This window comes from Astatotilapia calliptera, chromosome 15 (genome assembly GCF_964374335.1).
Source record: "Astatotilapia calliptera chromosome 15, fAstCal68.1, whole genome shotgun sequence".
NCBI lineage: Eukaryota > Metazoa > Chordata > Actinopteri > Cichliformes > Cichlidae > Astatotilapia > Astatotilapia calliptera.
Window position 1 is genome coordinate 19216761 of NC_137436.1, and position 13476 is coordinate 19230236.

The following is a 13476-nucleotide window of genomic DNA, read 5'->3' on the forward strand; positions in this document are numbered from 1 at the left end:
CTTTTCTCAAGGCCCACCAGTGCGTCTTGTCACATCACACCACTGATGTAAAGGATGGTCAACATGCAACAGTAAACTGCTCCTTTTAAATCATTATACAGTAAATGCTGATTGAACAATGTAGTGAGTACAAATTAATAAATCCTTTGCAGTTCTGTTTGGTTTTCTATAAGGCCTACTATACTATTCTGAATACAAAATCTCCTGGGAAATTCAAGGCTAAAAGGAAGAGGATCTTGTTTATGTTACCTCTGCGAAGGAGGTTATATCCTTGTTGTTGTTTTTTTCATTTAAAGGATCACTTGGAAGTTTATGAATAGATTCAAAGTTTTTACCAGGGGTGGTCTGAGCCTGCTTTTACAGATTATTCTGGAACATATCTTTCACCATTCAGATTTGACATTTTGGTGTCATAATGTCATAAATACATATAAAACTGGAAGATGTAAAATTGGAAATTTTAGTTTCAACTGGCATACTGTTTTACTAATTAATGCATGGCCTAACCTTCTACACAAGCCACAGCCAAAAAATATGGCCACCTATTTGGTGTTTCTGTCAACACTGACATGGTGGACCAAGTCGACCTATTACATCCTTTGGCACAATATGAGGTTGAATAAACGCACGTAAGTGTTACATGAACTGAATGACAGCAAGGTCTGCACCAAACACACCAATGAAATAAGAGTGTTACGCACCCTGCCCGAAGCGTCCAGTCTTATGAACCTCAGTTGCTCCTTGGTATCCCAGCATCCTGCAGACTACATCTCCATCCTTTTTATCCCAGACATCATCGCACACGGTTCCCCAGCGATGTTCATGGAAAACTTCCACACGGCCTTCGTGAAGACCTGACCCATTCACCAACCGTACCAAGGTCTCCTCCACTGAAAACCAAACACACAAAACAGAAGCTTTGTATCCAGATACACAAATGCATTGGCAGAGGGATTCCTACATTTTGCTGCAACTATTTAGTGTGTTTGCAGAGTGTTTATAAGCATTCCATTGTTATTTATGCCAAAAAGACAACAATAAAGGCCCTCGCTCATTTTTGGAGGGACTCATTCATTGTGTTTATAGGTTTAATGAAGCTCTGTGAATCACATCAATATGAAAACAAACTGAGATGAATGGGTTTTTTTTTGACATGCTGAAAAATAAAAATTCCATAAACCACAGAAAAACACTCTGATTTAAGAAGAACAATAAATAAAAATACCCTGGAAACTTTTTGTGTTCTTTTGTGAACCCTCTTTAAAAATTTTGACGTATGTTTCTTTCTGAATATACTGTTTTCTGTGATTGTAAAGCCTATAATATGGCAACAATCTCACGGATGTGAAGCGAATCCATTGAAGGGTTTTGAAATTCATAACTTCCTACTTTGGAACTTCACAGTATGCATCTGCAAGCATTTATCCAGTTTAGCTTATTTGAGCACTAAAGACTAACAGCTGCTTAAAAATACTGAGGAAAGGAGGGAAAGTGAGTGAATAAATAAAAGGAGAGATAGAAACTGTAAGTGGACATCAAAGATGAGAAGTAAAAAAGGAGACAAAGGGATGAATTAAAGTAGATTGCTAACAGGCTAAGAGTTTTGCATAGTCAAAACATTTTTATAACATTGTTAAAAAAAACTGTAAAGGTAGGGGTGTGGTAAATTTGACTGAGGATTAAGGCAACACTGGGAGCTTTAAGTTACTGACTGAGATGGCTCCACTTTGTTTCTGCTATTTGTTGCTTTTGAAGTATTTTAATTTGTTTATCTGTCAAATGTCGATCATGTTTGTACTTCGGTTTTGATGCAAAAACTTTTAGCATTTTATTAGTCCTTACTTTACACTACTTAGCAGATATGCTTGCACCCATAAGGTCAATGGATACAGCAATGCTCTGGTTCAAACATGGTAACTTCTGGCTCCCCAAAAAAACCTAACAGAGAATTAGGCAAAACATTCATGTTAAAGCTTCAAAACGTAACCTAACACTGCGACTACACTTTATGACATTCTTTTATACACAGTCTCTGTAAAAGATTCCTCACATAGGTGAACAAAACAACCATCTCTGTATTATTGTTGTTGTTCTGGTTTGACAGAGTATTTTGGCTCCTGTAATATAATAAAAATCTAAAGGTTGAAATATGGTCGCAGGGCCCTGGAGTGTAAGCTATCACAGGGCGGAATTTTAGGATCATCCTTTTTTGAAGGAAGCTGGTTAGTTTTTAAATTTGTAAACCTCTAGGAATGCATGTAAATAAAAGTACTAGAGATGCCCCATTTTCATGGATTTAGGGTTGGAAAGCCTTGCTCAGGGGTGCCATGTCCACAAACTTGCATGTAAGAGCTTACAGAACAAGTGTGTGTGTAAATGAGTGTGTTTGTTTTAGCAGAAGCTTCATGGCTCTGCAGTTCATCTGGTATTCCTCAAAGTATGCAGCAGCTGTTCTCATGTGATTGATTTGATTTATCACCTTTCAGAGGGCAGAGAGGAAATAAGAAGAAGAAGAGGTAAACACACACTCGCAGCTACACTTTTCTGAACTGCTCATCACTGTTAAGACAAAGTGCCGCAGAGTAAAGCCAGACACATTATATAGACAGGATATTAGTCTCATCAGACCATCATACATTTTAACTGTGTACCATTTAACTCTCATTACAGTCAAGTATTTTGCACTCACTAGCCCATCATAATTTAATATCTGCTGTATTATTATATTGTCATAACTGCTGCACTGTATGATATTCTCTCCTGAGAACCAGCAAATTCAAACCAGAAATTAAATATTATTTCAACCTTCTGTTGTACTTTTGTACTGCAGGAGGTTTTTTCAGGCAACTGTACCCCACAAACTGTTAAGAGTAGAGCACCACATGTTTCGTTTTCAGCTAGGGTCAAGCATTTGAATTACTTGAAACAGTTATGTTCACTCATCAAACAATAACACAATATAATTTTTGCTATTGCCATGCATATAAAAATGATCACATTGATTAATAGCCCTTGTGACTGTTTAGTACTTCTCTAAACAGCCAGTTTACTATATATCCTAAAGCTCTTCTCAGCCAAAATCTGAAGCAATGACACCCAGCATGCAGTCTGCTAAATATTACATTTCTATGCCTATTTTGGAAAGGAAAACTTAAATCACATGCTAATGGAAAGTATATCTTTTCTTACTATATGACATAATACAACATCATCCACAACTTACAGGAACTTTTCCAGCTCATTTGACAGTATGAGAGTGTCCTGATACCAAGAACAGCCAATGACATTTGTGGAATGTGTCATTTCCTTTAATAACTGCATGTTAATGAAGCAAGGCCGACAGGTTAAGTAACTCAAGTCTTAAATGCTGCATCATTTTTAGCTTTGCATGCATGCATGAAAAAGCCCGAGACATGGAAAACGATCTTCTTACATCCTTCTCTCACTAATGTTCATCTGTTTCAGCTCTTTATTAGTTTCTTTCGAAGAGCTTGAGAATCCCCATGGAGAAAATGAGAGACTGGGGAGAAGATAAAGGAAAGGAAACGCTCCAGAGGTACCACATGTAGACTAATCTGAGCCATACAACAAAGCTTCACAGGGATTTATATCTCAGTCTATGGAGAGCTGGACAGCTGAACTCAGTTGAACAACGTCATGTGTGTGCTTTGGGTTACAAAAAAATTGGTACAATTTAGGCAATGCATGAATAACATTCAGTGAATAACACTGCAGCCTCTGAAACGGCAAGAGTTGGACATGCTTTCAAACAAAAACAAGACCTGACTGCACATTAACCACTTCCCTCAAAAATGCTCACCTAATCATTTGTAATCACACTCATTGTTTATCTACTGGTGATAGTACCCTTTCAGCTAAAACTGGTCATTAAGATGTGCTCATATTTTGTACAATAATAAGAGCTGTGTTCAGAGGATTTGAAGTATGTAAGAGCCTAGGAGTTAGGGGTTGTCTTTTTGAACCCAAAAACAAAATTGAATACACAAATGTCAAAAGGCAGCTCTGAGACTAAACTTTGAGAAACGTGATTAATCTGACTTTCACTAGTTTGTTTGAATCATCCAAACAAACATGCTAACAATTTAGCCTAGTGTGTGTCCTGTTCACGGAACTCAGTACTAAGTTAAATATTCAAACACTTTGAATAGGATAACAGATAACATCTGTTACTTGTATGCTTTGGTCTATATCATTTTGTTTTTATGACTCATGTAGACAGCTTTGCAACCTTTCCAGTTTGTTTTAAAATGAGTCAGCCAGATGCTATACTAGCATTTTGAGTGTTAGCTCAAATAGCTAGTTGGCTGTAAAAAATATACAAAAAATATGCCACAGATGGTTGTTGAAATTATAAAGTTAATGGTTGTAGACTAGAAATAAGAAGCAAATATTTGCCTGACACTGAGGACATGTTGTTAAGTCATTAGGAATTTTGAGCAATACAAGGACAGAAAGGTTGACAGGTTTAGCCAAAGTAACTAGGGGCAATACATTATTTGGTGAAATAAAAAGTGGGGTAGTCTAGATATAATAACATGTCAGCATAACCACTAATTACATTTTGGATCAGAATATGTGGAAACAGGTTGGTGGACAAAAGTCCTCTGAAATGTGTTTCCCACTAAGCCCTCAACTTTGTATAAGTAATGACTTTTTCTACTGACACATGCTCACAGAGACAAAAGTCACTTCTCAAATTCCTTAACCTTTGGTAGAACCTCAAAATCCCATCCTTTCGTGAACCTCGGGACCAAAAATGGTCCCGCCCCAAAAGTGCTCTAAAAATGTTATATATCAATATTTTTTTCTACTTTAAATTAGTCAATCTTTTAAAACTACTTCTGCTTAAAATATCCATGTCAAGTTTTAATTATATTTTCATTGTTTTAACCCTTTATATCCCGGTTTCGTCACATGAGCGCACTGCTTTTTTTGCCCCAAAAACATAAAACATAAAACATAAAATATTTTCCAAAAAAAACATTTGAAGTAATATTTTATTGTTATTATAATTAGGCCTTTAGATGGACAAAAGATTGGCACCAACATTAATTTCGATCCGTTTTTAATTTTTTTTGCAGAAGCCGAAAATGTCCCCAGGCGGCGCTGCTGCTTCTGCTCCCCTGGGGAGGAGTGCCTCTGCAGCGCCGGAGCATATGGTTCGGTTCCCGTGTCTGCAGCACACACTTCCGCTACCACGTGAAAACAAATACGTCATTTCCTGTTGATTAAAAAAAATTAATGCACCCTCAAACGATCCTAAGGGCAGAAAATGGTCCGGAACGAGCAGCGGGCCAAGCTGCTGCTGCACGCGGGAAATTAGTCTGCCTTTTCCGGGTATCTGTCTCGAGCAGGCCGCTGGAGAAGGTGTGTATGTTCCAGCAGGCGTCACATGTGGAACAAGGGCGCCACCCGGTGGCCAAATAAAAAATTACAATTCTAAGGCCCTGAGTCCAGAATGAAAGTGAAAGTTAAGCCATTGCCACGACGTTAATGGTAATAATTGTACAGTGAAAAATAGCGTTTATAATGGGTTTCAATGGGGCACAAATCGGCCACGAGGTTCGATAGTGGATGTATGCCTTTTATTCAGCCATTTAAGCTCATTTAAAAAACTCAGACTGAAATTTTAAAATAAAATGGGAAAAAAATACATGTTTGAAAATTTGGCTATACTCCATTAAACACAGTGGAAATGGCGTGGAATTAAAAAACGGAAAGGCCACGAAATGGTCCCAGGTTCTACCAAGTTAAAGTAATTAAACCAAAGGTCAATATCCTGGTTTCTAACTTATGCCATTGGTACAGCCTAACAGCTTCTGTCTTACATTCACTTTTGACAGCCAGCAAAGTGATTCATCATAAAACAGAGGCGATCTAATCTGGACATAAATCATGTACTGCTTCTGTAAAAGTAAGGAAATTAAAATGAGCTTTGAGAGATATAATGACTGTTTCTGTTCAGTGAATACTAGTCAAATGAGCTTCAACTGCTGGGGGCCTTCCAAGTGGTTCAAGCCTCTGAGGCCAGATAAGCTGCAGCAACCACAACATGAAGGCCAGAACATGGAGTGATAGAGTATTACTAATGTTTTTCTGGCAGGCAGGAAGAATCTGTACTGGATCGAACTACATGGCTCCAAGACAGCAGCTAACTAGATCCATCTGTTCATAACATCTTCTTTCAGCTGCTCCCTTCAGGGGTCACCACAGCTAATCATTTGCCTCTAGCTCACCCTGTTACTTGCATCCTGTCACACCAACCCTCTGCACATCCTCCTTCAATACCTCCTTGATGCTTCTTTGTGGCCTTACTGGTTTCCTTCTGCCTGCCAGCTCCATATTCAACATCCTCTGTCCAGTATGTCCAATATCACTCAAACCCTCTCAACTTTGCCTCTCTAACTTTATCTTTTTTGTAAAACATCCCTTTCACTCTTGCTGATCGTTTCCTCACCCGCTCCACCCTTCCTGTACTCTCTTCTTTGCCTCTCTTATGCACTGTCCATTGCTTTAGATGGAGAAGTACATTCTGATATTGGATTATCTCATTTCTTGACACTGGAAGGCCACACTGACGAGAAATGAAAACTTTCCTTCATGTTGATTTTCACATTCAACTACATGGTTTCTCATGAGCTCAAGTCCCAGGACACACACAAATTTCTCGTTTCTGAGTCAGAAATCTGAACTCGTTAATGTTTGGATCTCTGTACCTGCTGATGTGCACAGGAAAAACAAACAATAAAACAACTACACTTAATGCTGGAGTCCTGAGGTCAGCTGTCAAACTGCCAGATTTTATGGCTGTTGTAATATGTGAGGTCAAGAAAAAAAACATTACATCAATGTTGGCAATGACCTCTACATGAAAAGAACATTTTGTTACATGTTACATGCCCATAGGAAAATATCTCAAAGGATTTGTAACAGGCAAATGTTTGGCATTTTCACTGCCTCAATACTGAAAATCAAAACAAGTGAGAAATTTCTATTTATGATAATCGGTTTCAGTAGAACTTAGATTCATAGAAAACAGTATTGAAAATGTTTGTTTTCAACACTAGTTTACAGTGTGTAAACCAAGCAATCAAACAGAGACCAAGATTTTACATTTTCTTTAGTACATCTAAAAATAAGTAGCTTTACACTAAAATGCAAAAACAACCAAACTCCTTTATATCCTTCCTTTTAAAATGTGCTATACCTTTTAAAATTGTCATTTTCTTTCATGTTACATTGGAGGCGTATTTTCAGCCAGCTCATAGAGCGACTGTCATTGCCAGTTAAGAGGCAGCTAACTAACTAAGAAAAAGTTGGTTAAAAGTTATGGGGGGAAAAAAGCTGACATATTTTAACCTAAAGATCTTTTTGTAAACATAACAGTAGATTTAATGTCTAAACCTTTCTACCCTTACCATAATCAAATTGTTTTTATTGCTCAAACCTAATGTATCTATCCTAAAGCACTTTGAGGACTCCAGTACAACAGAAAAGTGCTGTATAACAATCAGTCCATCTACTATTTACCAACTAATGAAACCATGTATTTCCAATGAATAAAATTTTAAATTAAAAATGATCAAAATTTAAAAAAACAAAACAAAATTTAATCAAGTATGAAAAACATTTAGTGTCAGCAGCAACATTAATTGCTCCACAATTTTGTGCACATGGCCACGAATCACTACATGTGAGATGGAAAGATGAATCGTCTTGCAAAAAATGGATGGTACACAGGGAATTCCATGTTCAGAAATAAGTAGACAACAGCAAACTGTTGTAAGACCAATTTGAGCTGGACATTGTCTTAAACATAAGCACAACTACCATCAACTGATCACAAAAATATATACAACATAGGTAAAAAAATCAAATACTTTGTGCTAGGATGCAATACTAGCAATACATACAAGATAAAAAAACTGTTTTTAAAGCCTGTTGATTAAGAGGTTATTAAATCCAGACGTTTGTGAATTTGCAAGAACCCACTGGCATTTTTTGGGCAAAGTTTGGGATCTATGCATGTAGCCTAATTAACCCAGTAAATCTAAGAGATCTTTATGCAATGTCTTTATGTAATCAATGCTAATTAAATGTAGTCAATCAACCAAGAAAGAAAAAAAATTTAAAGCCTAATGGGCAAAACAACAATTACAACACAGCATGTGTTCAACGGTGCTGGCATGAGGAGTAAACAATGCAGTCAACACCCAGCAGTATGCAGGATTTGGATAAATTACCATTGCATTCACAAATATAGTAGAAACAAAAAATTAACTACAAAAATCAGGAAGACTGGCGCAGTGCATTATATAAATAGCAAGATACATGAGAATGTTGTTCATATAACATCAGTACAAGACTAAATTAATGTGTTTATTATTTTTCTAGTAGTTGTTTCTTTTCTTTACCTTTTTTCTTTCTGGCATGCCTCATTACTCTTTTTATTTGTTTTGTTCAGATACAGTAGAAAAAAAAAATCTCATCTGTCTTCTTGGACATAAGATTTTGCTGGAAATACATACAATCTGGACTCCATTTGTTCTTTTTCACTCAGAGACAGAGCTTCGAGGAAAGCATTTGATTCTGTCAGTGACATAACATACTCTTCAGCAGGTTCATTTTATGGTAATACCCAACACATGTGGACTAACGCTCCGTTTTCCCACTAATTCCTCACAAACTTTTGCTTGTTCTGGAAAGTGATTACACAGGTATGAACTGTTTGCTTTAAAGTGTAAAACAATCGAAGTCACGCGTCCAACAATAAGTCGGTTGTGACAGAAATACAAACGACGTTATGATTTGAAATTTCTAACAGCCAACAGCATGTGGGCTCAGTCTGTCTTTTCTTCTCTGAAACATCAAACATCCGCGTCGCGTAAATGACGTGAGGAAAGAACTGATCTTTGACGGCTCTGTAATGGGCAGAAACTGCATTCATGTGGTCAAGGGATCAGGATTATTTGACATGAACACCACCCCATCACTCAGCACATGCAGAACAGTCATGGTGATGCAAAAAAGAAAGAAAAATACAAGCATGGAAAAAAGATGTAATGACCTTTTTCTTTCTACTTTGTGGTTTTGCATTCGAGTTCAGGTTACCGCCACAGGACTTATACTTATTTTGAAATCCTTTTGATGTACACTGTGAGATTACATTAAAAACAAATGCACACCTACCAGCCTTTGAAACCATGTTCAGCTCTATGTGATTGATATCAAATGAACCAAAGATGAATGAAAGCCATAAAGTTATCACGTCATAACTTATGGTTGATTTTGGATCACACGCACCGATAGATGTGAGGTACTCAGACTTTCATTCCTGTGACTGTGAAACACGTACAACATTTGAAATGATACATTACAATATTCAAAGTACATTCTTACAAAAATGAAATAATTCAGAAGTTTGCTAAACATTTCTGTAAATGCAAAACTTGCTTAGGCCTTCTATTTGTGATCACTTCTTGAACCAACATACTGGTTGGAATCACCTAATGATCCCCATATGTAGCTGTTACATCCTGTGAGGCTGTGGGAGTGTGTGTGTGGGTGGGGTGTTTGCCCACTCTCTCCGCCTCCTCCTCTCTTGCCACTCCTACACTCTCCTCTCTCTCCCCAGGACAGCTGTTTTTGTTAAGCCTCGTTTGCCACCTGAATCCAGTCAGCAATCACCTCTGAGGCTATTTAAGCTGGGGATGAGCTGTGAGAAAGATGGGTTTTTCCCCTCTGTGGTGCGATGCAGTTTCTGCTAGGTTTTGGACAGACAGCCTCCTAGTGAGTAGATGGGCTTGTGGGCCCTGGAAGTGTCTCCCTTATTTGTTTGGTAGCTTTTTCTTTTGTTGCTGCCAGTGTTTCCTTTGTTTCTTTGGCATTATTGGTAAAACGGCGTTGCCGGCTCTTTAAGTCATTTGTAATAAAACTATATTATTTGTAATAAAATTATATTATTATTATTATTATTATTATTATTATTATTATAGAACAACTCTGTCTGTTTATCTTCAGGTCAGCCACTAACCAGAAAGTCGGTGGTTCAATCCCAGGCTGCTCCAAGCCAAATATCCTTGGGCAAGATACTAACCCCATGTTTGCCTACTGGTGGTGGTCAGAGGGCCCGGTGGCGCCAGTGTCTGGCAGCCTCGCCTCTGTCAGTGCGCCCCAGGGCAGCTGTGGGCTACAATGTAGCTTGCCATCACCAGTGTGTGAATGGGTGAATGTAGTGTAAAGCGCTATACAAATGCAGGCCATTTACCATTTTACCATTTAAAGGTTAAATATGGATAGAATCAGCTCAGTTGGGCACTGCTACCATCCAGATATCCTTCAGCATGCATGGTGAGGGAATCGATCTTGGTCAAGGCTTACAGCTTCATACTGACCTTGTTGATTTCTGTGTCTGAAAGTTTGGTTAAATTACAAGTAATCAACATCCATCCATTCGCTTCCGCTTATCCTTTTCAGGGTCGCGGGGGGCGCTGGAGGCTATCCCAGCTGTCATAGGGCGAGAGGCAGGGTACACCCTGGACAGGTTGCCAGTCTGTAGCAGGGCCAACACACAAGGACAGACGACCATTCACATTCACACCTAGTGGCAATTTGGATTATCCAATTAACCTATCCCCACAAGCTGCATGTCTTTTGGACGGTGGGAGGAAGCCGGAGTACCCGGAGGGAACCCACGCAAACACGGGGAGAACATGCAAACTCCACACAGAAAGACCCCGGCCTGATGGTGGAATTGAACTCAGGACCTTCTTGCTGTGCGGCAACAGTGCTAACCACCGTGCTAATCAACATAACAACAGGAATATAAATCAAAGTAAAGTGCTTAATTTAAAAACAAAGCAACCAAAAACACTTTGCTGGATTAGATGGTGGAAAAAAAGTCTCATTGGAATAATCTGCAGTTTGTTATGCTACTAATTAGTGGGTAGATTACTGTACATCTAATATTCTGTCCACAGTGATGTCTATAAAACACTTAATTTGCCTGTTGAATCTTTTAGCAGACCATGTTCCCTTTTTTACTGTTTCTGTAGTAGTTTGCCTGCATGCATGTGTGGTCATCTAATAACTTTGAAGCTGCAGTTACTGCTGCCAATAAGACATTAATGAAACTTACTGAAAAAAAGAGAGGGACTTGGAATCACTTAAAGGATATTGTTATTTTGGGGCCAAATAAAACGGTTGCAGGTCTGCAACTTTTGTTATTCTCATAGTTGTTCATCAAGAAGGAGAGTAGAAGAACAGAAGGAGTATAATGTTTTTGTAAAACTGGTATGATAGTGTGCAAAAAATATTATAAATGCATTTAAAAACTATACAAATCAGGATAAAATGAACCTGTATGGATTGGTTCTTTGCAGCTATACTACTTGAGTTGGTACAAACAGGCAGAATGATATTACATATAACATTTTAGGTTATTTAATATTAGCTACAAACCGCTAAATAACACATTGTCCCTTGCACACTGTGGACTGGACTTGGCCATCATTTTCTCACCTGGTCTGTCTCCTCGCTCACCCCGTTCACCCTTCTCTCCCTTGAAACCCCTTTCTCCTCGGTTACCTGAGGACAAAACAGCACGAGACAACTGATTTACTGACAATGTCGATAATGATTACTTTAAAGAGTTTTATGTCACAGTACATGATGATTAAGCACGATGTAGTATAGAACATTTAGATAAAATATGAAATCAAGGAAAAAAGGAGGCTGGAACAGTAAGAGGTACTAAAAGGAAACAGCTGGAGGAACATTTTACAACAAAAAAGGTTAACTGGTAACAGGTCAGCACCATGATTGGGTATAAAATTGCATCTCAGAGTAGAGTTCTCAGAGTTTCTCAGAAGTAAAAGTGGGCAGAAGTTCAAAAATCTGAAAAAACAAAAAACCCAGCACCTACAAATTGTGGAACAAGAATGATATAAAATTGCAACTTTGACTATCTCGGGATCTACTTTACATGATTCATCAAATGATTCTGAGAATCTGAAGAAATTTCTGTACATAAGGGAATAGGCTGAAAATCAATCATTGGATGCCTGTGACCTCTGAGCCCTCAAACAGCACTGCATTAAAAACAGGCATGAATCTGTAGTGAAAAGCACTGCGTGGGCTCAGGAACACTTCCAGAAATCATTTTGATTACAGCTCATTGTGCCATCCACAAATGCAGGTTAAAGCTCCTTCATGCGAAGAAGTCATATGTGAAGATCATCCAGATGCCTCTGGCTTCTGGGGGCCAAAGCTCATTTAAAATGGTCTGAGGCAAAGTGGAAAACTGTTCTTCTGTCAATGAATCAAGATCTGAAATTGTTTGGGAAAACATGGAGACTGCAACCTCCAGACTAAAGAGGAAAGGGACCAGCTGGCTTGTTATGTGCACTCAGTTCAAAAGCCTGCATCTTTGATAGTATGGCTGTGCATTAGTGTCTATGGAATTAGCAGCTTAAACACCTGGAAAGGCATCAGCAATGCTGAAAGGTATATACAGATGTTAGGGCAATATGTGCTCCAATTCAGACAACAGGCCTTGCGTTATTTAAACAAGACAGTGCTAAACTTCATACTGCAGCTACAACAGCATGGCTTCATAGCAGAAGAATCCTGGTGATAAAGTGGCCTCCCTGCAGTCCAGGACAACTAAAAACATTTGGCACATCATGAAACTAAAAACATGACAAAGAAGGCCTAAGATTGTTGTGCAGCTAGAAACGGATATCAGACAAGTATGAGAACTCATTCCTCCCCCAAAAGTTCACCAGCTGTTCTCCTCAGTTCCCAGATGTTTACAGACTGTTGTTAAATGCAGAGGGGGTGTGTTACTATTATCAAATTCTAACATGGGGTATTTTCTTAAATTTTACACCCTTTCGTACTGAGCGTGTAAATTCAGTCATTATACTGATCTCTTAGAGAACCAATATGTTAGTAAATTTGTCATTACGAATAGAAATGATAGTAAATACTTAAGTTTTGTTTGTTCAGTTAGACTGAGTGATATTTGTCATATTTTCATCCTACTTTACACAAAATAACAGAAACCAGGGATATGAGTTTAGGGATTAATCATGAATAACTGAAACTTGTAAAAATTGTAACAACAAATCAAATCGTTTTCAGTGTTTTTTGTCAAAATTTGGTTTAGTGAAAAGGGAAGGAGAGTTGTCTGTATCATAATATCCAATAAAATCCTGGTTAAAGTTAAAAGGGAAGCAAGCTATGCATAAACTGAACACAACCAAGACTGAATTACACACAGTGCCAACCGCAATGTAGCACAAAATGGGGCAGAAATGAGGTGAAAAAACAAGCAGGACCAAGAGCCATAACCCTCAGAGATGAGAGCAGCTCAACCACTGAGAAGTCTTAAAACATCTGAACCTTTTCTTCACTTCTCAATCATTTCCTCTCATTTGTATATTTTTAGCTAAT

General features: G+C 38.2%; 1 protein-coding gene across 1 annotated transcript in view; it reads right to left on the reverse strand.

The window, feature by feature from the left end:
• scara5 (scavenger receptor class A, member 5 (putative)) overlaps nt 1–13476 on the reverse strand; it is a 104081-nt gene that overhangs the window by 18629 nt on the left and 71976 nt on the right. Inside the window, exons 10-11 of the mRNA XM_026194496.2 lie at nt 11542–11607; nt 702–890 (exon numbers count right to left, since the gene is read on the reverse strand). Coding sequence (XP_026050281.2) covers nt 702–890; nt 11542–11607 — 255 coding nt within the window. The remainder of the gene's footprint in view (nt 1–701; nt 891–11541; nt 11608–13476) is intronic.